The sequence below is a fragment of the Mycteria americana genome, chromosome 23 (assembly GCF_035582795.1).
Source record: "Mycteria americana isolate JAX WOST 10 ecotype Jacksonville Zoo and Gardens chromosome 23, USCA_MyAme_1.0, whole genome shotgun sequence".
Classification (NCBI taxonomy): Eukaryota; Metazoa; Chordata; class Aves; order Ciconiiformes; family Ciconiidae; genus Mycteria; species Mycteria americana.
Genome location: NC_134387.1, coordinates 4,611,381 through 4,637,205, shown reverse-complemented (window position 1 = coordinate 4,637,205; position 25,825 = coordinate 4,611,381). Strand labels below are relative to the sequence as shown.

Genomic DNA, 25,825 nt, shown 5'->3' with positions numbered 1-25,825 from the left:
AGGGTATTCCTCTCCCTCTCCTGTTCTCCCAAAAGGATTCATAGTTTTTTATCCTTAACTGTAGCTGCTCAGATGTGCAGTGCTTTATTGTGAAGCCTGTGATGAACCTGCCACCTAATTACAAAGATAAACCCGTTCCTGAACAGATCTTAAAGTAATTTCTTTCCCTTTTCCCCTCAACATTTCCTCTGTATTTTTCTCAACTAGCCTAGGCGCAAGGTGGAGTGCCTTTGTGTCTTGTGTAAATTTGTTTCACAGTCCAGTTTAAACGTGGTTGGTTTTGAGAGGAAACAGAAGAACATTTCTGTAAGGAAGATGGGAGGTGAGAAGACTCACCATTTACTCTGCTTCTTTCTAGCTACTACAGAGCAAACGAGGTACAGCAGTTCACGCACTCCCGACCAGTCAGGAAAGGAGAAAAAGATCCAGACAATGAGTTTGCTGTGAGTCCTTTGCTTTTTGATGCCAGCTGGCTTGGGTGTCTGTGCTATGAGAAAAGTGTTCTATGCATTTATTTATTTTGTTGGTGGCATTTTGAACAGCACTGTCCCATTTTTTTTTCCTCCACCTGTGGCAATGGAATTTTGCTATTAAAATGTAGGAAAAGCAAAGGGCTGCACTTCGCATTGCAGTCTTTACATAAAGCCAATGTGATAATGTCAAGGGGCTCTGTAGCTGAAGTTTTAATGCTCAAAACCCTTGACCTAGCATCCATAAATATTGTGCTGTCTAACCGCAGGTTCCTACAGAGTGCAGCTGTGTGTCTGGTAGATTGTGGATGATGCAGCTGTCCTTAAGGAGGCCAGCCTCTAACCATGAAGTATCAGTTCAACTTCAGGCCAACTTTTAAGATTTGCAGTGGAGAGTGAGCCTTGGATGTAGTGTAACGGCATGTTTCCTTGCTGCCTGTGAGCCATAACTGTTGCTCACGTGTAGTGGTTCAGCGCATTGCATATAACTCTGGCTAAATGTGCTATAATTGCAGTCCTGCTAGTAGTGGTCCACATGGAGGATAACAGCCTACTGCAGCTAATGTTGATACCATTTAAATAGTAGAGGGGGTATTTGTTGCCAAAACCACTGGGTTCCATCCCAGTTAGTGAAGGTGAAAGTCATTTGTGTAAGTCCTGCCAGCTAGTGCTGAAAGCCTTGTTCCATGCTCTACCGCGGAAGAGAATTGAATTGCAAGACCAATATTTTCCTTACATCTTGGAATTTGTTCCTTCTCTAACTAGAATATGTGGATAGAAAGGACAACCTACACAACAGCGTATTCATTTCCAGGCATCCTCAAGTGGTTTGAAGTCAAACAGATTACAACGGTGAGTTCTGCATGTGGGCTGGGTCTCATCCCCTTCAATCTTTCATGGAGTAAAGAGTCTTGCAACAGTTAGGACTACTAGTCCTTCCACTGTTGGATGTGGCACACCAATAACTTCTGCTTCAGATGAAAGCAAATGTGTATCTTTTGATGTGCTTGTCTTTTTATGCAATTCTGCAGACAGCTCTACCCAAGGCAGCAAAGTTCTATGTTGACTGTATAATGCTTGGGAGAGTGGTTACTTCTGTAACATACTCCACAGTCAGCAACCAAGTCCCAAACTGTTGTTCCTCCAGGTTAAGGTATAAGATCGTTCTTGCATTCATCTCTGAATGGCAAAATAGTTAGCACAGGGGGTCCAAAATCCTCTGCTGGAAACTACTGGGCTGCCCTTCATATACGAGAAGTTACTTAACTTCATATTCAGTGGAGGCGAGTGCAGGTTTATTCTGTTTCTTCTTTCCGTCAGGAAGAGATCAGTCCCTTGGAGAACGCCATAGAAACGATGGAGCTAACCAATGAGAAAATCAGCAACGTTGTCCAACAGCATGTCTGGGACCGGAGTCTGCCTGTACATCCTCTCTCTATGCTCCTGAATGGGATTGTGGACCCAGCGGTCATGGGGGGATATACCAACTATGAAAAGGTCTCTTTCACATTTATCTGTAGCTCAGTGTGTTGGCCTGTGCAATGTTGAAGACCTGAATTGAAACATGGGAGATTCAAGTTCAGTTTTCAGCTGTTACTCAGACATAGTGCATTCTGTAGCTGTAGCTGTCTGTTCAGAGCTCAAAGAAGAGGAGAAAAGAACAAAGATAAGAGATTTCCACTAGACTGGAAGGTGGAAAACCCCCACATGTTTAGTCTTTTAGTGTTTAGTTTTAGTGCTGTGCATTGCCATAGAGATGAGTGATCCATCTCTTTTGGGCCTCATTTACAGTGGTGATAATAACATGCTCCTGCCTTGTGGGAGCATGGAGGTGCTTGGTCAGCCCGATGATGGGTGCAAGTAACAAAGAAAAGCAAAGAGCTAACGTTTCTCCATGGTATTAATATAGAATGGTAAGTCAAATGAGGATTTCTCTTTCCAGCAGATAATCTGTCTGTGGAGTTTTGCAGCAAAGAGCATACATTTCAGGGAAAAAACCAGTGTTTCCTATCCAGAGTTATTCAGTTGACTTCAGTTGAACAGTGTATGTTCTTCCTTTATTGTGATGTTTAACTTAAGCTGTTTATTCCCAGTATCTAATGATGGTATTCCCAGCACAAAATATATTGCTTATTTCCATAAACCGAATGGATGGTGTTAAAACACATTTAATTCTTCTCAGATGTGTTCCAGTCACGTGAAATGAAGTGCAAAAGTTAAATGGGAGAGGGTCTGATTCATCTGGGGTCTTACTCTGCTGATTCCAGAGTCACTGCATACTTTGCCAGGGCTGAATTTGGCCCTAAATCCTCCCATTTTATGAATTAAGGTTGACATAAAGTTTAGAATTACGAAAGTGGGAAAGCGGTTTAAACTAGGAAACACAAAGTATCTGTAACCACATCTGGAAATACTCATTTCTGGTTCATATTTTCCTATTTCAACTGAAGATCTGTACAGAACATTTGGCTTTTGTGGGCGGCTAAAATCTTGAGTTTTAATTGTTTCATTGTAGCCAAAAGCCAAAGTCTGCATTTTTAACATGCGCTTTCTTCTTGCAATAATTAAACACTTTCAAGAAAAATCCTCTGGGACCTACCCGGCAGTCCTTTCACAGGCTAACCTCCTCTTGACATCAGCCTTTTTCAGAGTCATACCACTAGGCCTATAAACACTTGTATATACAGTCCAGTTAATGGAACGCAGAACTAAGAAATATATGCAGAGGCTGAAATAGATCAGAGACGTGTTTTAAAACCAAATGAAAAATTATTAGGGATTTTATCTAGGAAAAAGAAAAATTAAATTCTTCTGACCAGGAATTGTGATACATTTCAGTGCAATACACTGTAGCACATAATATGAATTGGCACAATTTTAAAGCTTCGGTCCAGGAAAGTGTACTTGTGTTTGTTCAACTTTTAAACCGATACCAGATTCTGTTGATTAAAGGTAAACACATAAGAAGCGTAGACTAAAGGTGCTTTGTTGAGTCAAACTGTGAGTCAAACTCTCAAAACGGTCTTTATTTCTACTGAATCTTTGTAACAAGTCCCATGTGAAAATGTTGTACTTAAGGGTTTAAATCGTAGACTTAAGGAAATTGCAGGCAGGAGATGCCCTGTTCACCTTTGTGCAGCTGAGGTTGTTTGCATGTCATTGTGTACTGTAGGTCATTGAAAGCTAAAAATGAAAGAGACTTCTTGAAGTGAGAACTCAGACTGGATCTGCTACTCGCATTTGAGTGACAAGTAAAGTAGCTTTGATTATTCAAATCAATACTATTTTACGAGAAGGGAATTGGAATTGAAGAAAACCCTTGTGATGAAGTAACTTTTTTTACATATGAGTGTTTCACTGAAAAAATAGTAAAATTTGGGTTTAGTTTTTGGTTTTTAATACAAAAAAAAGTCTCTTTTCTTCCTAGTTCTCAAGAAATGGTTCTTTGTCCCTCAGCTTTGTGTCAGGGAGATATTAAAAACAAACTTTGCTATGAGGAATACTGCCAATTAATCACTTTTAAAGTACGAGGATCTTTCACTCAGAGTTAGCTGTGAAAGCAACGTAGTGTCTGTATCATTTTCTCTCTCTGCTTTCAGGCCTTTTTCACAGAGAAGTATCTTCAAGAACGTCCTGAAGATCAAGATAAAATTGAACTGCTTAAGCAATTAATTGCTCTACAGGTATTGTATGGGGAAAGAAGTGGAAGCAGTATGTATGAGTGCAGATGTTTTTCCAGCATCGTTGTTTTGGAGAGATAATGCAGATAAATACTATAAGAACAATCTGGATGTGTGTACAGTTGGTTTTTATTATAAGAAAACTGTCATATTCTAAAATTGTGGCCTTGACTGTTCCGTGTACCTCGTGTTGCTCTGAAATGTTATTCTGGAATATTTGCCAACATGGCATATATTTTTCCCTCGTGAGTGTAACAAAATACCTGTTACCTTTTCACAAATTCATCAGACCTAATGTTTTGTCAGTCTGACCATTGAAAGTTGTCTATTTTGACCTGCATAGCAATGAAAAATTGCCCGAGTTTTTTTGTAATGCAAATTGCATCCCTGCAGACCAGTTTTTACATATTTCCACACAACAGAGCCCAGTTAAAGCTACCTCGCAATCATACAGCTTTGGGGGCTAAGAAGTGATACTCCAAAATTTAACATGTTGTGTTTTCCAAAGCAGAATATGGAATCTGAGTAGGGAAGAGGGAATCATAGGTACGGATGGTGAAAGCGTTCGTGTTTCTTGAACACATGGAGCTCAAATAAACCGTCAAGTTACTACAGTGTCACAAGTTATGAGTCAGTAGCTGAGCTTCCTTACTGTACGATTGCTTTTTTTGCCTCTGCAAACTCACAGTCAAAGGACTTAAATCAACGTATTTTATCTGAGATGTGTGACAAGCATAGAAAATTCCTTCCTGGAACAGGAGAGCTGATTTGTCCTTTTGTAGCTTAATTTTGTTCCTCCTTTCAGATGCCGTTGTTGGCTGAAGGGATTAGGATCCATGGTGAGAAGCTGACGGAACAGCTGAAGCCTCTCCATGACAGACTGACAGCCTGTTTCAAAGAGCTGAAGAAGAAGGTGGAGAAGCAGTATGGTGTAATAACTTTGGTAAGTTAAACAACCTGGTTGTTTAGTGTTTTGCCTTAAAGAAACACAACTTCCCCCTTTCCCACTTGTGAGTGAGTTAGTGTTACATGATTTATCACAAGCGTATTTGTCTGCAGCTTCCATCCCTCACCGAAAGGAAACAGAGCAGGTCAGGCTCTGTCGTGTTGCCCTATATCATGTCTTCCACGCTGAGACGGCTCTCTGTCACATCTGTGGCGTCTTCTGTGGTCTCTACATCTTCCACATCATCTGATAGCACTTCCTCCAGACCAGGTTCAGACGGGTTAGTAATCAGCCTTTAGATGTGATTTACAAGAGTGGGAATATGCCTTTGCTGGAATTAGTTACTCTTAAAATGAAGATTTATTCCATACACAGTAGCAATACCTACGCATTTATAACTTTAAATGGAGGCCAATGTTGTTGTTCCATTTTACAGATAGGGAGTTGAGGCACAGGTAGGGATAATTCTGGGAATTGAACCCACAACTGTCTGTCTCTGGAGTCCCAGTGATCTACATGACACTGAAGAGGGATGGAGGCAGTGTATTTCAGATGCACACTATTTCTCTTTCCCAGGAATGCTGGAAAACAGAGGTGTAAGATACTGCAAGGTAATTTAGTTTGGTGTGGTCTGTGAAGAGGTGCATAGTCGTATGGTAGTTGTTCCACCTACCTGTTTGCAGCTATGTACATGGCATTAAAAGGAGCTGCCACACATGGAAACATTTCCTGATGTTAGTTCTCTGTACATCTAGTTTGCATCTGTGATAGCCAGGGAGTCTAGGTGACTTGCTCAAGGTCACACAGCAGACTCAGTGGCAGGGTTCAGCATAAAATGCAGGTCTGTCTCCTTCTGCGAGTAGATCACACTTTATCTTGTATGTAAGGCATTATACTCAAAATTGCTAGGGTAACTTAGGAGCACAAAATTCGCTGAAAATTCTACGGACATAACTCCGTTTTTCACATTAATCTCTTATGCAAACTAAGAGATCAGAGCTTTTTAACAGACAGTGCTTTAAATATCTGATGGACTAATGTTTCATGTTTTTCCACTCTTTCGGTGTGGGCCACAGATCTATTCTGGAGCCTCTCTTGGAGAGAAGAATATCAACAGCTTCCAGAGCTGAGGAACTGCCCATGAAAGATGATGGTGATAACCGGATTAGCAAACTCAAGCGGAAGGACTGGAGTATTAGCAAGTCTCAAGTTATTGTAGAGAAGGAGCCAGAAACGGAACTGACTTCCAAAATGGTAAAAAAAAAAAAAAAAAAAAAAAAAAAAGCCAATAATAAAATCCACAGCAGGAGATTTTAGTGTTTCCGTTGCTTTCAACCATGCTTGTCATTGGGAACTTCATTAAATAGTGGGAGGGGTTCAAATACCAAAAGCCTTGGTCATCTCAGTAATTCTTACTTTTTTATTTGGAAAACTTGTGTCAGCCTGAACTGCAGTTTGGCTTAAGGTACAGACTGGAAGCACAAGGCACTGCTGTTTCATCTAGGTGCTCAGTGCCCTCATTTCTTCTAGGAGTGGAGGACTGCGTGATGCACTCAGCACAATGTAGAATTGTTCTGTTTTTGTTGGAGCAAGCAGATACTGCTGGCCCACTCAAAAATCCAGCTGGCAAGCCAGATGTTCAGCTGCTATCAGTCAGCATCACTGCACAAATCAAATGTACTGCAAGGGGAAGATCAGTTTGATAGATTGGGGAGTTGAAAAAAGATGGTCTGGTAGTTAGGTCACCAGCCTGGGATTTTGAAAAACGGGTTCTTCCAGTCTGTACTCTGCTCCAGACCTCCTGTGTGAGGGCAGGAGTGTTTACTCCTTGAGCAAATTATTTGCAAAAGAGGAATAGAATAGAATAGGAGTGTTGTAACGAGGAATATATTGGAGACTGTTAAGTATTTGGGTTGACAGTGGGATTCAGAATGATCACCTAACACAAACAGATAAGTTTCAGCCCAAAAGTGGAGTGGTATGACCTTGGAGTATTATCCTGATTTACACTAAGACTACGTTACACTGTCAGACAGTATGTGAGAATTAGGCATCTGAGTATTTAAGCTGGTGGCTCAGTGATACTAATTTGACTTAACACAGGCTGCGTAAATAATGAGAAAACATGAGTTCTTCTATTTCCCCCTCTCTCCCAAGATCTCAACTGAATCTGGCAGGAACAGGTTATGCTGCTATATATTCAGGAATTCTCATCAAATCTGAGTGGTGCTGCCAGCACTTGGAGTCTGCAGAATATTTATAAAAAGGGGAACGGTGGTTCTAGAATCGTGTCATTTGGTATTGACAGGCTTTCCACTCAGGAGGGAAATCTGGGGTTGTAAGTATTAGTGGTTCAGGAGGCCTGGCCCTCTGCCTCTGGAAGAATTAAATGGGTTTAACCCACAGACTGTGATGTCAGCTGCTGATCACTTTATTGAGTAAAACTGGAGGGAAAAGATCTGGGAGAAAGCCCATTTGTATCGACCAGTTCACTAGGACAGTAAGGCATGTTTGCCAAGACTTTGCATTGCAGAGAGCTGAGAGATGCAAAACAGAACACCCACCCTCCCCTCTCCCCCCGTATCTCTGAAGGCAAATTACATGTGATCAGCTTACTGAAGTGAATGAGCAGTTAAGGGTTATATTCATGCTTAAGAACATTGCAAAGTACAGAAAGCTGTTTTTTATAGCTGGTCTGTTCCAAAGCTGCATAGCACAGCACAAGAATTGGACAGACTGATTTTATGCAGCTCTTGACTAAGCTGCTTGGGAGCTAGAAAGCCAGAGGGAACCAAAGGCTTGCTGTATGTCCAGCAGCTTTGGTCTTTGGAAGTTTTATATTCACTGTACACCAGTGTGTGGTCTCTTCTGCACAGTGAGAAATACTGAACTGCTCAATGATAGAGAATTGATCTCTAAAAGAGCCCAGTGAGTTTAATTACATGTATAAGTGACAGCCTTCTCTGTAAAGCAATAAACTTATATTTAAAAGGACCATAATATTCATGCACTGGACTCGGGACCATATTCAGATGGCCTCACGATTTGAGTGAAGAGCATAGAGGACACGTGTGATACTGGAAGGAACTGGAACAACATCTCCCAAGTCCCAAATGCAAGAAGTTTGCTCTGTAAAGCCTGAAATAGACTTGATTCACAGCCCTAAGGAGCTGGATGATACTAGCAGTCCTGACTTGCACCCAGAAGTTAATCTTTTTTTTTCTTCCTGGAAAGACTTTTTTTCACCTAAATTTGTTCACAGAACTTCTAGTCAAATGCAGCAATTTTTCAGCTTGACGTCTTCCCTTCTTAGTTAATACACTAAGGTCATTAAAAACAGTTTACTATTGCTACCCAGTTAGTAAGGTCCCACAGAAAACTGGATGTGTCATAGGAGCACAGCGTATGCCTTTTGAGATGGCTTAGCCAGTGCAGTGGTTTCACTCTTACGTTTCACCTGAATGCACTTTTCTCTCTTAAGTATAGCTTTTCTGGAGCATGTTGATGCCTTTGCGACAGGTCTGATTATCTGATACGTGTGCAGCAACCTTGCTGACTTCTAAAGGTTTTGTTTGCTCCTTGTTTCAACCAGGGCACGTCAGGAAAAGCACAAAGGCCAAAGAGTCTTCAATTAGGAGACAACAGACTGACTTTGCTTCAGGGTTCTTCACTCCAGCAGTCAACACCTCGCAGCCCACCACCCATCACTCCCAAAACCCCAAGAACCCAAAGTAAGTTCTATTATAGAGCAATTGCCACATCCTGGAGGGTAGTATCTGCAGTAGTAGGAATTACTGTATATTTGCTGAGGTTACCTCACTGGGGAGGGAGGGAGGAACTGCTCTGAAGTAGTTCACAGAAAGTGACTCTGGGCTGTTAATGTTTGTAGATCTTTTTGTCAGATAACAGAATTTGGCAGTGTTATCAAATGCAGTACGATCATACTTGTGACTTACATATCACTTGTTAAAATTAGTATATCAGATGAATTCCAGAGAAAAATTTTTATCTTTTTCAGTTTCTCTCTTGTTTTCTCCTGTATTGACTTGTGGGAAGGTATATTAAACCTCAAGGTGAACATCCCATGCAATCAATGTAGATGCTTGTAAATGCATCAAGTCAGGTGGTTACAGCACATACTAGGGGAATATCTCCTGTGAATTCACTGGATGGAACTACATCAATCCGGCATGGTATTTCTGATCAGGTCTGTGGCTAAATTTTCTGGGCAAACCCTGAAGGCTTTGTTAATTAATGAACAGTAAGTCCCATCACGTGGTAAAAAGTTTCAGAAGTTGCTAAGCAGCTTGGAAACTCAGCTAATAAACGTTACACCTAAAAGAGAAGGAATTTATCTTGAAGAATTAGCAAAAAGAATAATTTGTGCAGTTACCCTCCTTACTTATCCAGTAAGCTCTGTAGTTAATTCTGAAGCAACATATAAATATGGCTAAGGTAAAAATACCACTGTAGTGTCACCATTGACATCTGCCTTGCTTGCCATTGCATTTCTCACTCTACTGCTCTTTTTTTTTTTTTTTTTTTTTTTTAAGGAACAGAAGTTCATATGTAGGACATGACTGTCCTTCCTCTTATGTGGATATAAATTCAGAATCCAGTGTAGATAACGAACTAAACAAGCATAAAACTGTTGTGAGAGGATTAAACCAAAAAAATACATATCACGGTGGGGGACGGGGTGGGGAGACAACCAGAAACAAAAACAAATGCAGGCATACTATATGAAGAGAGATCTGTGAAAGGAATGTGAAACCCCACGCTTCTACTTAGCAAGTGGTTTTAATTGCCATTAGTAGCAGGACAGCTTCCCAGGAATCCTTCTGAAGTTTGGGTACTTATCTACTCCATCAACTGGAGTTAAAATCAAAGTGAATTCTCAGGTTGAGGCCCAGGCTGAAAGGAAACCCCACTGAACATTGCAGATGTGATAATGGATTCAATTTTCTGTTCTCTCAAGCATGCATTTTTCACATAAACTTAGATTCATTTGATGAAGATAGAACTCTTCTGGGCATTTTGAACTTAAGGGAGATACAACTGTGACTCTACTTTGACATACCCATTCAGGTTTAGCTGCTAAAGCAGACAACTGTTAGCAGATTGAAAGCACAAGATATTAAATGATTCTCCCTTAAAATTCTACATGGTCAATCCCATTTCCCATTCCTTTTCCGCCTACTTTAATGTCTTTTCTTATTATTGTTGTTGCTTCTAGGTTTTCCCTCTTTGCAAGCTGATGGATTGGCAACTGCTAGCTTACAGAGCACCCCACCCCCACCTCCGCCCAAAAGCAAGCCCTGTGAGAATAGCAACCCGAGGAATTCTGTGGAGGTAAGGAAATGAGAGCTGACATTTTTTTGGAAAACAGCTTTTGAGAAAGAGACACCAGTGGAATTTTCCAAGCTGCTTCTAGGGTGGTGCTACTTGAAACTTGTCTAATCATTTTACTGGTTCACTCCCTGAAACCACAAAAGAATAAAAAGTTTTTTGCTTCAAGAGAAGGATATCAAGTACAGTCCCTTTTTTTCAAGTGGGATTTGTGTTGTCCTTGGTTAGGCAAACTGGGTATGGGGGTGGGAAGATATATTGAAAACAAGCACAATGATTAAAAAGTTTCAAAAACATGATCAGCGTAAAATAGCACAGTAATCTGGTCCTGAAAAAGAAGGGGGAAAAAAATTCACACATTTTCAGAAATTATAAATGTTTCCTTTTGAGTCCTCAGCTCAGAAGAATCTAATTTTTCAAGGTACGCATCATTAGTCACTTAAAACAGCCTGTATTATATCACCATCTTAGCCACAGCCTTTTTCTCAATTTCATGAAGTTGGTTTCCTTTTAGGAACATCAGATCACCACTTTTTTTTTTTATGCTGTATCACTAATGTTTGTCTTGCCCTGTGGGATTCCAAACGGCTTGCAGATACTTAACATGCAAATACTCTGGTCATTGTGTCAGAATCATTTCATCTGCCCCTGAAATGTAGGTGCTTCTGATATAAGACTGTAATTGCTTACCAACGTGCAGCAACGGAAAGCATCCTTTTGTAACCGTGAAAAGGATGGACGTCTTCCCCAGTCCAATTTGCAAAGAGGATTTACGGAGTACCTTAGTGAGATGAACTGGAATTTGACCAAAAAAGAATTTGAAGAATGAGTGCACTTAACAAAATGTGTTACCTCTGACAACACAGGAAGACAACAAAAGAGCTGATCACTTAATTCTGTTCGAGAGAGATGACACTGGCATAAAGCCTTGGAGCATGGGATAAATAGGAAGTTTTCTGCTTTGCACTTCATTTGGTCAGAGAACTGACTGTGCGTCTGAAAAGGGCAGTATAGCTGCTGTAGGTGGCATGAATGGCGGAAATACGCCAGCTCTAGGGATGCTAAGGGAGTCACTGGTTCAAGAGGATTAATAAAAGAGCCTCCTTCCCTTGAGTCTTGTAAGAAAACTAATTACTAACATGTTCTGGCTTGCAACATTGACCTTGGCTTGCAGCCAAATGAAAAGGATTTGAAGGACTGTAAAGAGAGATTGTAAAAGTATTTTCTGAAGGGTTTTGTTACTTCATTGTTGTTGTAAAGCTGACTGTGTCTGCCTTCACTTAAAATAGTCCTGAAATCTTGACGGTTTTGGCTAAGCAAGTGGTGAGCCACACAAGCTTCTTGTTCACCTGGCCTAACACATCTCATTTGTTTACAAGATGCCCCTTAAAACAAGCAGAGAGTCAACCTGAAAGAACCCACTGGTGCAGTTTTCTGTGAGAACAAGAAACGCCCTACAAGCCCCTGTGCTGGGCAGGAAGGCTGTGGCTTGCTTTAGTAGAACTTTACTTGCTACCATTTTATGGCATTAGTTGTACCATTCCGATTTGGAAGCATTTTACATCCTTTTGGCCCATACTTGATGCACCTCATCAAGCCAGCAAGATAAAAATAGTATAATTTGGAAATCTTGAGGGAAATGGGTTTATTGCCATTTTACTGATAAACAAAAGGTGGGACAGAGGGACAAATGGCTCTGACTCCAAGTCAGGCTGCAGGTCAGAAGCAACTAAAGTATATCCACAAATAGAGCGTATCTGCTTCTGTTGTCTCCTGGGGATGTGTCCTTGTTTGCCCCTGTCAACGATTGCATGTAGTACTGAGAGGTCGAATTCAATGATTTGGTTGTGAAAGAAACATCAAGTAGTACAGGACCTTTTGGATTTCTTGTTTGGTAAAGCAAAATGTCTTAACTTGCCGGTAATGGTTTCTTTTTCTATGTGTTTTTGTTCTATCTTCTCAGGTTGCTCCACCGCTACCCAGCAGACGTGAAGCCAAACCTCCCCCTCCACCCCCAAAAACCAGAAAATCCAGCGTTGTTTCTTCAGAGCAAGGATTGCAGTGAGGATCATCACTTGCTGGTGTAACGGCAAGCGCCTAGAGTGAAACGACTGCTTTCTTTTTACTGACATGCTGGGGCTCTCTGACCCTAAAGACTAGTGATCTCACCTGCCATTCCATTCACTCCCCTTAGAGTTTTCTTTGGGAAATACCAAAAGGAACTGTTATTGTGACTGTATCCCCAACCTCTGGTTTACCTTTCCAGTACTGAGACACTAATCACATAGCAGGAGAAGTCGCTCTACTGGAATTCTTATCTGTCTTAGTCTTGTCTGTCCGGAGTTTTTTCACTGATGCAATTTCAGCAGCTCATTCCTAGTGTAAATCTGTCACAGTAGTGATTTGCACCAGTGTTTGAAACCAGGTAAGCCACACCAGTATGAGATGTGTCCTACAGTATTTTCACATAAGTTCATTACAGCTTTACAGCTGTACTTATGCACCGATCCCTCCTTCTGCCCCTGTTGTGTAGCCCAGTCCTGATTTGCATGAAGTGAAACAGATTGCAGCCATGCCTAAATTGTGAAATGTCGGCTCCTGAGATGTCAGGTGCCGGTGTATGATGTGCAGTCTCCTAAGATACTTGATTGCAGGCAGAGACCTGAGCACTGTTAGCAGAATAAGAAGTCTTTTTTTCTGCTAGTCATCATATGTATTTAAGATGAAGTGCAAACGTTCTGCCTTACACCATCTCTGCTTGAGTAGTGGCAGTTGCTCACTCCCAATGGAGAGTTTAGGTTCACCAGTACTTTGTCATTATTTCACTGTTGATTCTGGTTTTAACACTACAGAGCAGTTGATATTCCTCCCTGAATTATGTTACCTACTTGGTTTGTGCTTGCATCTGGGACTTGGTACAATATTTCATCTTTGTGCTTTTAAATAGGGTGTAAAAAGTTGCTTCTCTCCTGCAAATATGTGAGAAGAATAGAAGCTCCATTGATACCAGCACTGTACTGGTACTGGAGACTTTGAGAAGATGGCGTGTGCAAAACTACGTATACATCCTGACCTCAGAAACAAAGTCTGATAGTTACTGTAACCTTTACTTTGGCTGGGCAAATTCACACAAATATGAGTAATTCTCATCTTTTTTTTTTTCCCTGCACCCATTTGTGGCAGTACTTGCACTTTGTTTTATAGCCTCCCTTGATCTAGGTTTTGAACAGCCACTGGACTTTAAGGAGCCATTAAGATCTGGGATGCATGTGAAAGACTTGACAATTAACCACCTACTTTCCTGTTGCTTGGACTCCAGCTCTCTGCAGCTTTTCTTCCCTTGGAGAACAGGATGATCTGTTTAATTTTTCTTTTAGTTATTTATTCCCTGCTCTGTCTGGATGTCAGCATCAGCCTTTCTATTTGTATAGAGAAAAAATGGCATGATCTTAGGTTTTAATGTTTTTAAATTTGCGCGATCCATGCAGAAAAAGGCTGTTGCGCACTTTTGCACGCAGCTTGTCCTTACAGTTGCATAGTGACTGAAAATTCAACACAAATATCATTGTTATTTATGGACCACATCAGCCTTAGACACAGCATTCCTCTGTGCCTGAGCTGCCACTGGAAGCTTGCTGCTAAAAACTAGGACATTAATCACCGTTTGTGATTAATACTCCTAATGTTGGCAGATCCATTTTGCACCTTTCGGGGCTACTTGTCTCTGAGCTCTGTTAGAAGGGCTGCAACCCTGGGGTGGGGACTTGCTCTTCTGCAGCAGGCTTACAGGGTGCTTGTGCAGCACTTACGCCAGAACACAATTCAGTTTAAAATTCTCTTGCAAAGTGTGTTTCTGCTCTGTTCTACTCTTAGAAGATCTAGGTGACTCCAAAGGTAGTTACAGCAGCTCTTTTTTTGCTGTGTGGAGCAGGACTTTCCTAAACTGCCTGTCTCAGAACTAATGCATTGGGAAGAACTTCACTGTTTTCTTTTCAAGCTACATAATTGAAACTTACTTTATATATACCCCCCCCCAGTTGCAGCTGCCTGTTGGTGCCACATTCCCAGCAGCTGAAAAGCCAGTGGAGTTTGGGGTTTTCTTGATTTGTAAGAATTGTTCTCTTGTGACATTCAGGCAGAATATTTTGCCATGCTATTCTGCCTGTGTGACTGGCCTATTTATAAACATAGCTTTTGTCATGGCTGTTACTTTTCACTGATGTTTTCCAGGGAAGGGAAAAAAATCACTCGTCATTGCTGTTCTCTTTCATTATGGAACGCAGGAAACATGGGAGTTTGCCTGCAAAGTTCAGATTCAAACTTTCTGGAAAGTTCAGAGTTTCTTAAAACTCATCATAAAGAGGGACCAGCTGAGGAATTTGGATCCAAGTTTATTTCTGAACCTATACAAAACTTTGGCTGTTTGGTTACAGCTTGTGGCCTGTTTATTTAGAATCATAGAATCGTTTAGGTTGGAAAAGACCTTTAAGATCATCAAGTCCAACCATTAACCCAGCACTGCCAAGCCCACCACTAAACCATCTCCCCAGGCACCACATCTACACGTCTTTTAAATACCTCCAGGGATGGTGACTCCACCACTTCCCCGGGCAGGCCGTTCTGATGCTGGACAATCCTTTCGGTGAAGAAATTTTTCCTAATACCCAACCTAAACATCCCCTGGAGCAACTTGAGGCCATTTCCTCTTGACCTATGGCTTGTTATGTGGGAGAAGAGACCGACCCCACCTCTCTACAGCCTCCTTTCAGGCAGTTGTAGAGAGCGATGAGGTCTCCCCTCAGCCTCCTTTTCTCCAGGCTGAACAACCCCAGGTCCCTCAGCCGCTCCCCATCAGCCTTGTGCTCCAGACCCTTCCCCAGCTCCGTTGCCCTTCTCTGGACACGCTCCAGCCCCTCAATGTCTCTCTTGGAGTGAGGGGCCCAAAACTGAACACAGCATTCGAGGGGTGGCCTCACCAGTGCCGAGTACAGGGGCACGGTCACTGCCCTAGTCCTGCTGGCCACGCTATTCCTGATATGAGCCAGGATGCCATTGGCTTTCTTGGCCACCTGGGCACACTGCTGGCTCATATTCAGCTGGGTGTTGACCAACACCCCCAGGTCCTTTTCTGCCAGGCAGCTTTCCAGCCACTCTTCCCCAAGCCTGTAGCGTTGTGTGGGGTTGTTGTGACCCAAGTGCAGGACCCGGCACTCAGCCTTCTTGAACCTTATATAGTTGGCCTCAGCCCATTGATCCAGCCTGTCCAGATCCCTCTGTAGAGCCTTCAATACCTTTATCATCGGTATTGATGAAGATTCTGTCATGGGCTTTCTCTTCCAGGAAGTAATTTTGCTTGTTAACCGTAACTGTCATTTAGCTTCTGATTATCTGGTAGAAGTTGGGGAGACACACTAAAAACCTGCTGAGGATGTTGCTTACAGTAGTAAATACAAATACTGTTGGGTTTTTTTGCAGGCCACTGCACCATTATTCTGCTCGCATGACTTAAATGGGTTTCATTACCTTACTGAAAAATTGAAGTTCGTTAAACCTAATGAAAGCTTTTCTCAGCAAAGCCTTTTTTTCAGGGAAAAACAAAACCAATGAAACCTTAGGGTTTTTTTGTTCAGACTGCAGTAGTCCTTTCTTTTGTACTTATACATTCCTCTGGCTTCAGTGTGACTCCAGTTAAAGAAACCTGCAGAAGCTGCATTTACTTTGCTGCCTGCATGGCTCTGTAAAACAGATTGCGTCCATCAAAGGGTCATATTGGATTCACATCACAAAACAGGTTGGAGACACTTTGGAAGTTGCCCTGCAGTCACATCACATACATCTGCAGTCGTGCTTGCTATAGCGCACATACAACTGTCTTCTGGGCTGTTGCCTTCTCAGGGGAAATCTTTGAAACCTTTCTGGACAACTTGACCATGGTTCACCCCCTCTCTCTGGTGCATTGTTGGACTTGTCAGCTCCACATTATGTTCTTGGACATAGACACCACTTGACTTGAAAACCACAGGGGTTTCTTGTCTTTCGTTTTTTGTCCACTTCTTCCTCTTCTTGTAACCACTGTCTTCCTTCTGCTGCTCACAGGAACTAAAGGACCCTCTGAAACTCTTCGCTTGAACAAGAACTTTCTGTCTTCAGTGAGAATTTTGCTTTAGGCAGAACAGCAGGATGTGGTCTGAATTGTAGAAAAGTACATATTAACACCACCTATTGTTAATTCAGTGCCTTTCCCCATTCTGCATCTGCCTGTTACCTCATTCTTAGGTGCATTCCCTTTTCAGAGCAGGTTTGCTTTTAACTCCTTTGGTAGGTCAGCAGTAACAAAGGAGACTTTGCTGGAATCCCAGCTAATGGTAAACAAACTAGCTATCAGGTTTGGGTATTTTGGTTCCAAGTGACTTTGAGTCTTATTTCCCTACCTGTTTGATCTGCTTTAATAACTTTAGCTTGTAGATGTACCTTGTACATTCAGCAGGGTTTTTTTCCTGGAGGAGGGAACTAGTCCATGCAAAAAAACCTCACAGGAGTAAGTCTGACCTTGGGAAGAATTTTTCAGCTGATCTTTAATGACCCTTTACATACTGCTCTTTAACTGGAGGAGACTTGGTTCTGACTGCTTTTTTTGCATTTTTATAGACTAGGTTTATGAACAGAGTACTTAGCATGTAAGTGGTTAATTATCCTCTCCCCTCCTTTCCTTCCTTAGATCATGCAGCTGCCAGCCATTACGAATACGAACAGTTGCTGTCTCTCCTGTGTGCTGATCCTAGGCGCTAATACCTGAGCTAGCAAGATGCCCAAGTCACCTAGAGAGTCAGGAGAGCAAGCAGGGTGGTGGCTGTAACCCATCCCAGTGCTGGCAGAAGTCTAGGAAGCTTCAGTGCTTTGTGTAATTTGAGCAGTGGCTGAAACAGGCCTTTCATTTGTATTTTGATCTTTGGCTTTTACTATAGAGCCAGCTCCTTAAAAAGCACTGAAGATATCTTCCTGTATGCTCTGCCTTGCAATTGCACTGTCTCACCTGGCAGGCTCCTTAAACTTTATCTTGGTATGCTGTCCACACAGTTCAGGCTTTTGCCTGAACTTACTGCCTTTGTTGTCTGGCCAGTTGGAGACTGTCGTAGCTGAGACATCACCCGAACTGGAAGGAAAGGAACAGCTGATGCCTAGAGAGTACAGACTGAGGAGATTTCCCTTCCCGAGATATTTTGGACCATTGGCAATTTTTCTATGCCAAAAGGGGTTTGAGGTTGGGGGATTTTTTCTTTCTTGGTGTAATTCTTGTTCTAGAGTCTGAAGTGCTGTAAACTCTTCCCACTTCTCCTTCTTGCCATTTGGCAAACTAACTCAAGAACAGGAGTTCAGTTTTCTTAAATGTATTACTGACTGTGGTACCTGAAGAGTTATGTTCTTAGCTGATATAAGTCAGCATACTTTGCTTAGAAGTACAAGATGGAATTTCTGTGCTGTGCCTAAATGATTTAGAGCTTCGTGCCAGTTTTAGAAAAAAGCATTGTCTTCTAAGTGTCAGATTTTTAAAGGCAGTTGGGCATTTAAGTGTGTGAATAAGCATGGGGCCTGACTGATTTTAATTAAGTGCCCACACTCCCATGAGAAATCCCACCAGACCCCTGATTTTTTTTAAGTGTTCTGGTCTTTGCTACGCTACCTACCTGACTTAAGTTCTGAGCTCTAATTTTCAGAGACAATTTAAGGTCTCACTGCTTAGTTTTCAGAATGAAAATCATCTTTCCGTGTTAATTAGATGCTTTTGGAAATGTCATCTAATGTCTTTTAAACTGGAGGGCTAAAAATGGGAGTAGGAGAACAGTCCATAATGATGTCATCTCTGCATACCAGAAATTAAAGCAAACAGCAATGTTTCTACCCAATTCATAGTTTTGAATAAAACAAATCTCAAAGTTAAATATCCAGTCTGCAGAGAAGACAAAACCTAATCCCGTTTCATAGCCATGCCGTTCAAAGCTGGTGTTAAATTTCAAGTCTTAGAGGATTTTTTTTCTTTGGAGAAATATGCTCAACACTTGTTTTCTGGAGCTTTTAATTAAAATTTGTCATGCTGTGATAAATTCCTTTAAAAATGTTACAGGCTCTAATCCACATCAGGGGAAGAGAGAAACAGACAGCTTTCCATTTCAGTGGATTATTGGATTAGGAAAGGACACCGATTCCAGTGAGAACAGCTCTGTGATCTGCAGTGGCAGAAACTACCGTAATGTATATGCAGTGGTTTTTGAGAACCTGCATCTCTCTAATAACCTTCACCCTATGCAGCCCAGTGTATGTTCCACAGATTAACAGTGAGTTAGACTTACAGTGATAATGGCTCAGATTTTCTCTCCTTATTTATTTTTATAATTGTAAATGGAAATAATAAGTTTAAGATGTCTGTAATTTAACTGTAATCTTTTTTTTATAGTGAAAACATTCCTGACACATTACTGCTACCATCTTTCAATTTTTTCTTTGAATTAAAACCTTCTCTGTCTTATATTTACTGTTGCAGACCAAATTATCTAGTGGACCAGTGTGAGCTTTTCCTAGGACTACATCAGAAAGAAAAAGTAAACAAATAATGTGATTTCATTGCATGGCCAGAGAGGGGCTTTTCAAAAGCACATGAGGTTCACCTAATTCTGCTCCTATTAACATTAAAGCACCTTTAAGACAGTATGCGTGGGCACTATAGAGAGTACGCAAAGGAGTACAGAGGAGCTTAACAAAAGGTGAAAAGCATCCGTTTATGCTGTATTGGTCTGACTGTCCTGATTTAAGGCTGACATTGAAATCCCTGGACGTGCATGACTGCATACTTTGAACTTGCTTTTCACATGCATGGTCTGCAGGTTTTGTATTTTTTAAACAGAGGCATAAGTCCTCAGCAGCTCTGAAATTCAGCCCCAATTGCATGGTATTAATTGATGTAGTTTTTCATTGTTGGTGTTATAAAGGTTTAATGACATGATAAACCTTGGGACATGTTTGTCTTGAATTCAGGAGAATATGGATGTTGTGTAACATGTTTTTGTGAGTGTTTTGAGATCCTGGATGTGATGGTTTAGTTATAAAACCCACCTCTGCAGACTGCAAATACCTTCTTTTTTTCCTCTTTCTTTTAGTCCTCTGCAATTGAATCAGCAAAAAATACAGCTTTTAAACTGGCTCTGAAGAAAGAGTAGGAGCTAAGCTTTGGAAAGGGGGTCTGCATCTCTCTGGGTAAATGACATATGATTCACTAAGTCTGTAAAGCAAGGTGTATAAATTTTCATGTTTTTTAAAATGCATTAACTATTGTAAAGTTTGTAAATACCTTTTTAAAATAAATGTAGTTTTTATGAGTGAACCAGTAAAAAAGAGCATATAAAAGTCTTTTGTACATGGACTACTGAAGTGCGAGTGGAATTACATTCCAACAGTAAGTTTATTCTTGATTTTTAACAAAGTTGTATTACTGTTTTATCCAGAGATTAGTGAGATCAGACAGTGCCTTTGTCCAGGCATTGTCTGTACATGTGAAACAAAAGCTGTCACGTCCAAGTTTTCATTGCAGGACACAAAGCAACCCTATGCTGCTGAGTCCCCACCACTGGACTAGAATGTGTTCTCTTTTACATATAAGCTAGTAATCTACACAACAATTATCTTCTACTATTTAAATGCAACTTCAGAGTATTTATTCACATAATGCAATCTAAGCAGAGGCCATTTGAAGAAGAATTGTTTTTAACATAGCTTTGAAATTTTATTCTGGGTCCGTTGTTCCACTTGGCTTTGCGGGTTTAAATCTTCTTTCGTCTAGCTTCTCCTTCGATCAGACTTTCCTGTAAACACAAATCATACACTTTTTTTAAAGAGAAGAAATAACTTTGATGGTGGAATTTTAAAGCCTGGTCAGGTGCTAAAATATTCATATTGTGGTCTCCACTGGAAGGAGGATTAGAATGACATAAATCTGACCCGACATGATCTCTCTGCCACCTGCTCGTGGATCTGATCATACAATATAACGTAACTGACACTTATAATGGCCCTTTTCATCCCAAAGTGCATGACCAACTTTACATCTGTTAAGGGGTCCACCACGGCAGCAGTTCTTGGAGTGCAACCCAACAGCTGTTGAACACTACACTATGACAGCAGTTTAGGACAAGAAGCATGGACTTGCACAAAGCGTCAGTATGTAGAATGTCTCTGTGAGCTTAAGCAGTTGGCCAAGATACCAGAGACAAGAAAGCTGTGTTTGCAAAAGTATTACTGGGTCATTATGGAGTGGCACAGTTGCCCTGTTACCATTCTCTGTGTACCTTACCACTGCTGGAATGGAAACCATGTTCCTGTGTCACATCCCGCTGGTTCTGGTCTCCTACTTGAATATTTATTTGTGTTGTTACATCTGAGTTGAAAGCCTGAGGTACTTTGGATAGACGTGCTGTCTGAATACGTTATTGTTTTTCCCTTTTGTATCTTAGCTAGGTGTATTTTTGTTTGTGCTCACTACCAGCTTCTCCAGGAAATGATGAAGATAATTTGAAAAGTTTTTCCATGGGGTGGACCATTTCCAGACACCTCCCCTTTCATTGCATAATATTCCTGTAGCAACTCCAGGAATGTGTTACATTGGAAGAGCTGCATCTGGAAAAAGTTTAATTTGTTTTCAATGTCATTGAGCAGCTAGAAGTAAGTAGGCGACATAGTTCAGACTGTGCTACAGGAATTAGACATGCAAACTAAGTGTTTGATGCAGAGGCTTAGAAGTTTTTACATTTATGTGCAAGATTACCAGCAGTTTCTGAGCAAACCGAAGAATCTGATTGGGGGGGTGCCGTCAGCTCTGCAAAGAAATGCCAAGTTTCCCTCAGTGAGCAAGAACTATCAAGGACTCATTTGAACTATCCTGATAATTATTCTGGCATCTTTTCCTGCCTAACATAGTCTCTTGCAGTAAAAAAAAGAAGTCTAAACATATTAAGTTACTGTTGCTGGCTCTTCATTCTGCAAGTAGTGTTATTGGAAGCCAGACTCATGGACAAAGATTCCATTTTATGTTCGGTACAAACAGGATTAAAGATTACCTAAAAAAAATACTGGATTTTAGGCAGTTTCTGCATGAAAATCCAATGGAAGTCAGATTCCGACCTGTCTGTGTTACTGTTACTGAGTTTATGAGCCTTTATTGAGGCCAGGTTCCTTGGTGAAAGGCTAGAGTGTGTACTTGAAACTTTTGGTCTTGGCTTCAAAAATGAAGTAGAAATTGAGTGTTTCAAGTTTTAGGACAGCTCAGAGACACTTCCCAGAAAGCGGTGACCATCTGGCCTGATCAAGGTGTTGCTATATTAATTAAAGAGCACATTTTTGCTTGAGAGTATTCTTTCTATGGCAGTTAGTTTGTATGTGAAGTCTCTGCTGTCATTGCATTAGAGCATCTAATGGAAAACACATTTCCCAGTCTAGGGACCTTGGGAGCAGCAGCTTCCATATGGCTTGATTCTTCAGCTGGCAAAGTGCGCCTTTGAAGTTAAGCATCTGTGAATGCTGCATAGATTTGTATTAAGGTAGAATGTGTTTGACTTTATTTTGTTTTTAATTTAGTGAGTAAGGACATTGCTACAATGGGAGCGTAAGAATAATATAGTCCTGTCCTAGGACTGTAACTCTGAGGTGCTTGAGAATGATGCAGATAATAAGGGCAGAGCCAGTATTGCCATGTGTGAACTAAACTTACGTGCTGCCTCTTCCTTTTCCACCACCTTTTTTCTCTTCCCTCCATGTACTTTCCCAGCCTGGACCGGTCCCCTAATTTTCCCATAGTGATAAAAGAAAAAACATGTTACTTACCATGGCTTCCTTCAGATCACTGAACCTGGAATGCTGATACGAGCCTGGGCATTCAGTCTTCTGCACTTCCCCTAATTTTTCCATTTCATTTGCAGTCTGAATTGGGAAGGGATACAGCCTTTATGAAGGGAGATTTTTCTGCTAAAGCAACTCTACCCTACTTACAGATGAAGATGAAACTGTTCCACTGCACAATTTAAATTCGCCTCTTTCCCAGGTGCTGTGCTTGTGCTACAGCAAACTTAAACTCGGGATGTTAGAGTGCTATTACAAGGGACTACACATGAGGTATTAGAAAGGATGGGAAAACCACTGGCGGACAGAACCTTTCACATTTGCTTTGTCATTTAACTGCTTACCATCTAATCGGTTACCACATGACAGCTGCCCATTGCCACATTCTCAGTGAAGTGGATGAATGTTGTCTTAAAACAGCCCATCAGAATATTGGCTGAAATTTAGGGAGAAGAGGAAATCGGGTTTAACCTGGAACTTGGACTTCCATCTCTCGTTTAGAGCAGGCTGCCCAAGCTCTCTGTCTGCAGTAGACAGCACTGTTCTTTATGCAAGGCTGTCAAGTGTCATCTTACCCTAATGCCAATTACTTTCCAATTACTAGTTTAAAAAAGTGTGTGTGTGTGTATATATATATATGTATGTTTTGGGGGGAAGAGACAGAGATACACACATGTACAGTAAAGCCTATGTCGCCTCTTTTTTGCTTGCATCTTTTACAAATAAGGGATCCTAGCTAAAACAACAGGGTTGTTTTACAGTCTAGAACCTACCTCTTGAAATGATTCTACCAGGTTTTCAGCATTCCTTTTTCCTCCTGGTTGCAGGCCATAAGACCAGTGTTGAGCCAAGCAGATTTCCACAAACATGACAAACAGGAGGACACTGACAAAGATCTTCTTGGGCTTCTCCATCCTGTGACAAAACAAAACATCTTTCTGATCATAATGACGTTACAGCTCCATTTTTATCTTACAGAATTATGAAAATGTTTCACTTCGGGATCTCCAGTTCTGCTCTTCTGCACGCTAGTGGCATTGTGCCTATGTGTGAGCCACAGCTGGATTTTGAGCCTCTCAAAGTGTGGATTAGTTCATTATAAAGAGATTTAACAGCTGAAAAATTTGGATTAAGATCTAAATTAGGATTTTTGAACACCCTTTCAGAGTTTTAGGAATGTCTGGACCTCAAAGGTTACATGAAAATCCCTGTTGATATTTGACAGATGTGTTCAGTTTAGCCGGTTTCTGTTCTGACGTCCCTGTTCCTTAAAAAGTGCTCTTTGCAGTCTCTTCTAATGCAAGTTTCTGCTACTACAAGCATCTGTAAGCACTGAATAAGTAAAAAGGGAATCTGGTATATGTTGTTCAAGCGCATTACCTGCTTGCTGAGAGAGGTTGCAGAGTAACTCCAACTCTTCTCTGTCTGAAAATGTCCTGCAAGTATGCTTGTCATCTCACTTTTTATACACAACCACCCCAACACCAAACCTTTCACAGCAGGTAGCTTTATCTATCTCACAGGCTGCAATTTTGTTCTTAAAATTGCTGTAATGCAGCAGAAGTAAAGCACATAATTGGAACACCCCTGGTGTAGCTATTAAATTCAGCTGGTTTCTCTAAGAGCCATAAAAGTAACAGCCTTTCTTTTAAGAGGCTATAAATCTGACATTCAAATCTAGCTGACTGCTGTTGCCCCATGGAAAATCCACAATCTTTTCTTTCCGTGGCTTCTAATTTTTAAGTAAAAGTTCTTGGGTGAGTTTGAATTTGTTGAGAGGGGGTTACAGGAGCTGCAATGGATGAGGAATTCAGCGTAGTCTCTGTCTCTATATCAGGCATGAAGGCAACGGTCCCTTGGTGCATAAACAAGAGCTTATGATTGCACAAGTGCACAGAGCAATTTGCATGCTCCTTTGAAAGTCCTCCTCCTTAATGTTTAAATTACAGTGCCTTGATATTTTTTGCTCTATAAAATGCAAAGCAGTATTAAACTGACCAAATGGACAAGTATATTAGACTGTAAATACGCTGGGGAAGGGACCTTCTTTGTTGTCACGATGGGGCCTCTTTCATGAATAGGATTCCCAGACACTTACGTTATTTTGTGCTTTTTATATATATGTGTGCGTGTGTGTGTAAATGTATGCATTGAAGTACTTTGAGAGTTCTTTGCTCTTGAGAGTTTATGCACTGCGGTTTTATAAAGGGGTTGATAGCTATTTGCATGCAGAAGTTAAATTCAGTAATTTTGACTGCAGAAATCTAATTTTTTTTAATCCACCTGGCAGCTATTTTGACTTGCTCTGCACTGTTTTATGTGCAATTGAATGTAGCATTTTAGTGTTCTTCAAACATTCTCTCTTCATGCCCCCATGATCTCTCTGAGATTAATGGATTAAAAGTAATTTAATAAGTAAATAATTTAAGGAGGATTTAGTGACTCTAGCAAAGAGTAATTCTTCCTGCTCTAATGCTCCTCCTACTCATGGCAAGAGTAGCCAACATTTAACTTCAGCTGATAAACTGATCAAGCTGTGAAAATAGTTTGTTTCAGTGGGTAAATGTTACTTCAGCGTAGGCACATCACTTTAGAAGTGAGATTTTCCTGTACCAGTGTTTTAAGACTCCTTCCTTCCCTGATGAGCCTAGCAAAAATTAAGGTTATTTAAAGATAAACGGAAGAGTTTGTTCGTCCTGAGGGATGACATTTAAAGAGGGAAGGGGGCCTGCTTAGCCCAATAATTGTACCTCTTATTAACCCACCGTTTTAAGGTAGGTCTAATGACAGCCTACCCTTAACATCTTTCAACAACTACGTTTCTCCAAAGGTTTCTGTTATAGCTACAAAGCTGACCTACCAAAGCACGTCAGCATGAGCATGTAAGTGCACGGGTTAGTGAGCTGTTCCATGTCTTCTCTTAAACTCTAGGCCACAGCCATAAGTTACATAAAGGAGTTGGGAGGTTAAAATTACAGCTGGTTTTGTTTGCCCACAAATACTTTTACAGCCCTGTGTAACGGAAACCAACAAACTACTCTGATTTTGGCAGAGGCAGAGGCTGAATGGAAGTCTGATCCAAGGTCTGGGAGTGCTTCAGGCTGGGCTTGTCAGGGAGGTGCCAGCTTTGTGCTCTCAAAAAAAGTGAAATGTGAAGCTGTTTTTTTATCACGTGACTTTTTAGTTTTCAGATACTGGAGTATGGTTGATGTAGACTTTTCAGAAGAGCTCCCAGACCTTCAAGTGCACTAGTTTTTCTGTTTTGGGGAGAGAAATCTTAATGCCTGCCACTGCTGTTAAGTACCTACATGGAAGTCTAGGACTTGTCAGGAAAACCTGGGTTTATGGATCCCCATTCTAAGAATCAAGACCTCTCTTTTATCAGAAGCGTTGGAAAGGCATATCCTAACCGACTGAGTCTCTTAGGCTTTTTAGACAGCATTCCTAACCCAAAGAAGTGTACTGGAGGTGAGAAACTGATGAAAGAACTAGATTTT

The 25,825-nt window shown here is 41.1% G+C and overlaps 2 protein-coding genes across 8 annotated transcripts in view; one reads left to right on the top strand and one right to left on the bottom strand.

Annotated features, from left to right (window-relative positions):
- The window catches only part of DOCK5 (dedicator of cytokinesis 5), a 90,226-nt gene extending 70,409 nt beyond the window's left edge, over positions 1 to 19,817 (top strand). Inside the window, exons 42-54 of one of the 7 annotated variants that reach the window (XR_012778701.1) lie at positions 73 to 154; positions 359 to 443; positions 1,236 to 1,322; positions 1,791 to 1,967; positions 4,070 to 4,153; positions 4,956 to 5,093; positions 5,210 to 5,376; positions 6,173 to 6,350; positions 8,689 to 8,827; positions 10,333 to 10,448; positions 12,409 to 12,870; positions 18,985 to 19,042; positions 19,598 to 19,817. Coding sequence is in view for 2 of the 7 variants with exons in the window: in XM_075523659.1 (XP_075379774.1) it covers positions 73 to 154; positions 359 to 443; positions 1,236 to 1,322; positions 1,791 to 1,967; positions 4,070 to 4,153; positions 4,956 to 5,093; positions 5,210 to 5,376; positions 6,173 to 6,350; positions 8,689 to 8,827; positions 10,333 to 10,448; positions 12,409 to 12,510 (1,355 nt within the window). In the remaining 5 variants the exon portion in view is untranslated. Of the gene's footprint in view, positions 1 to 72; positions 155 to 358; positions 444 to 1,235; positions 1,323 to 1,790; positions 1,968 to 4,069; positions 4,154 to 4,955; positions 5,094 to 5,209; positions 5,377 to 6,172; positions 6,351 to 8,688; positions 8,828 to 10,332; positions 10,449 to 12,408; positions 15,196 to 18,567 lie in introns of those variants that run through there. The other 6 variants (XR_012778702.1, XR_012778700.1, XR_012778699.1 and 3 more) reach the window with 6 other exon arrangements.
- Positions 19,818 to 20,212: 395 nt separating this feature from the next.
- Positions 20,213 to 23,243, bottom strand: GNRH1 (gonadotropin releasing hormone 1). Its single transcript, XM_075523534.1, has 3 exons — positions 23,102 to 23,243; positions 22,314 to 22,409; positions 20,213 to 20,299 (listed from the first exon to the last, which is right to left on the bottom strand). Exons 1-3 carry the CDS (start codon positions 23,240 to 23,242, stop codon positions 20,258 to 20,260), a joined length of 279 nt encoding a protein of 92 aa, XP_075379649.1. The 5' UTR covers position 23,243; the 3' UTR covers positions 20,213 to 20,257.
- Between the last annotated feature and the right edge of the window lie 2,582 nt (positions 23,244 to 25,825).

Bases quoted from the DNA above. Each gene is read 5' to 3' on its own strand.
- GNRH1 (XM_075523534.1), bottom strand. From the start codon at position 23,242: ATGGAGAAGCCCAAGAAGATCTTTGTCAGTGTCCTCCTGTTTGTCATG. The intron at 22,410-23,101 runs GTAGGTTCTAGA...TTCCCAATTCAG, and splicing joins TGGTAGAATCATTTCAAGAG to ACTGCAAATGAAATGGAAAA. The intron at 20,300-22,313 runs GTAAGTAACATG...TTGTGTTTACAG, and splicing joins GTGATCTGAAGGAAGCCATG to GAAAGTCTGATCGAAGGAGA.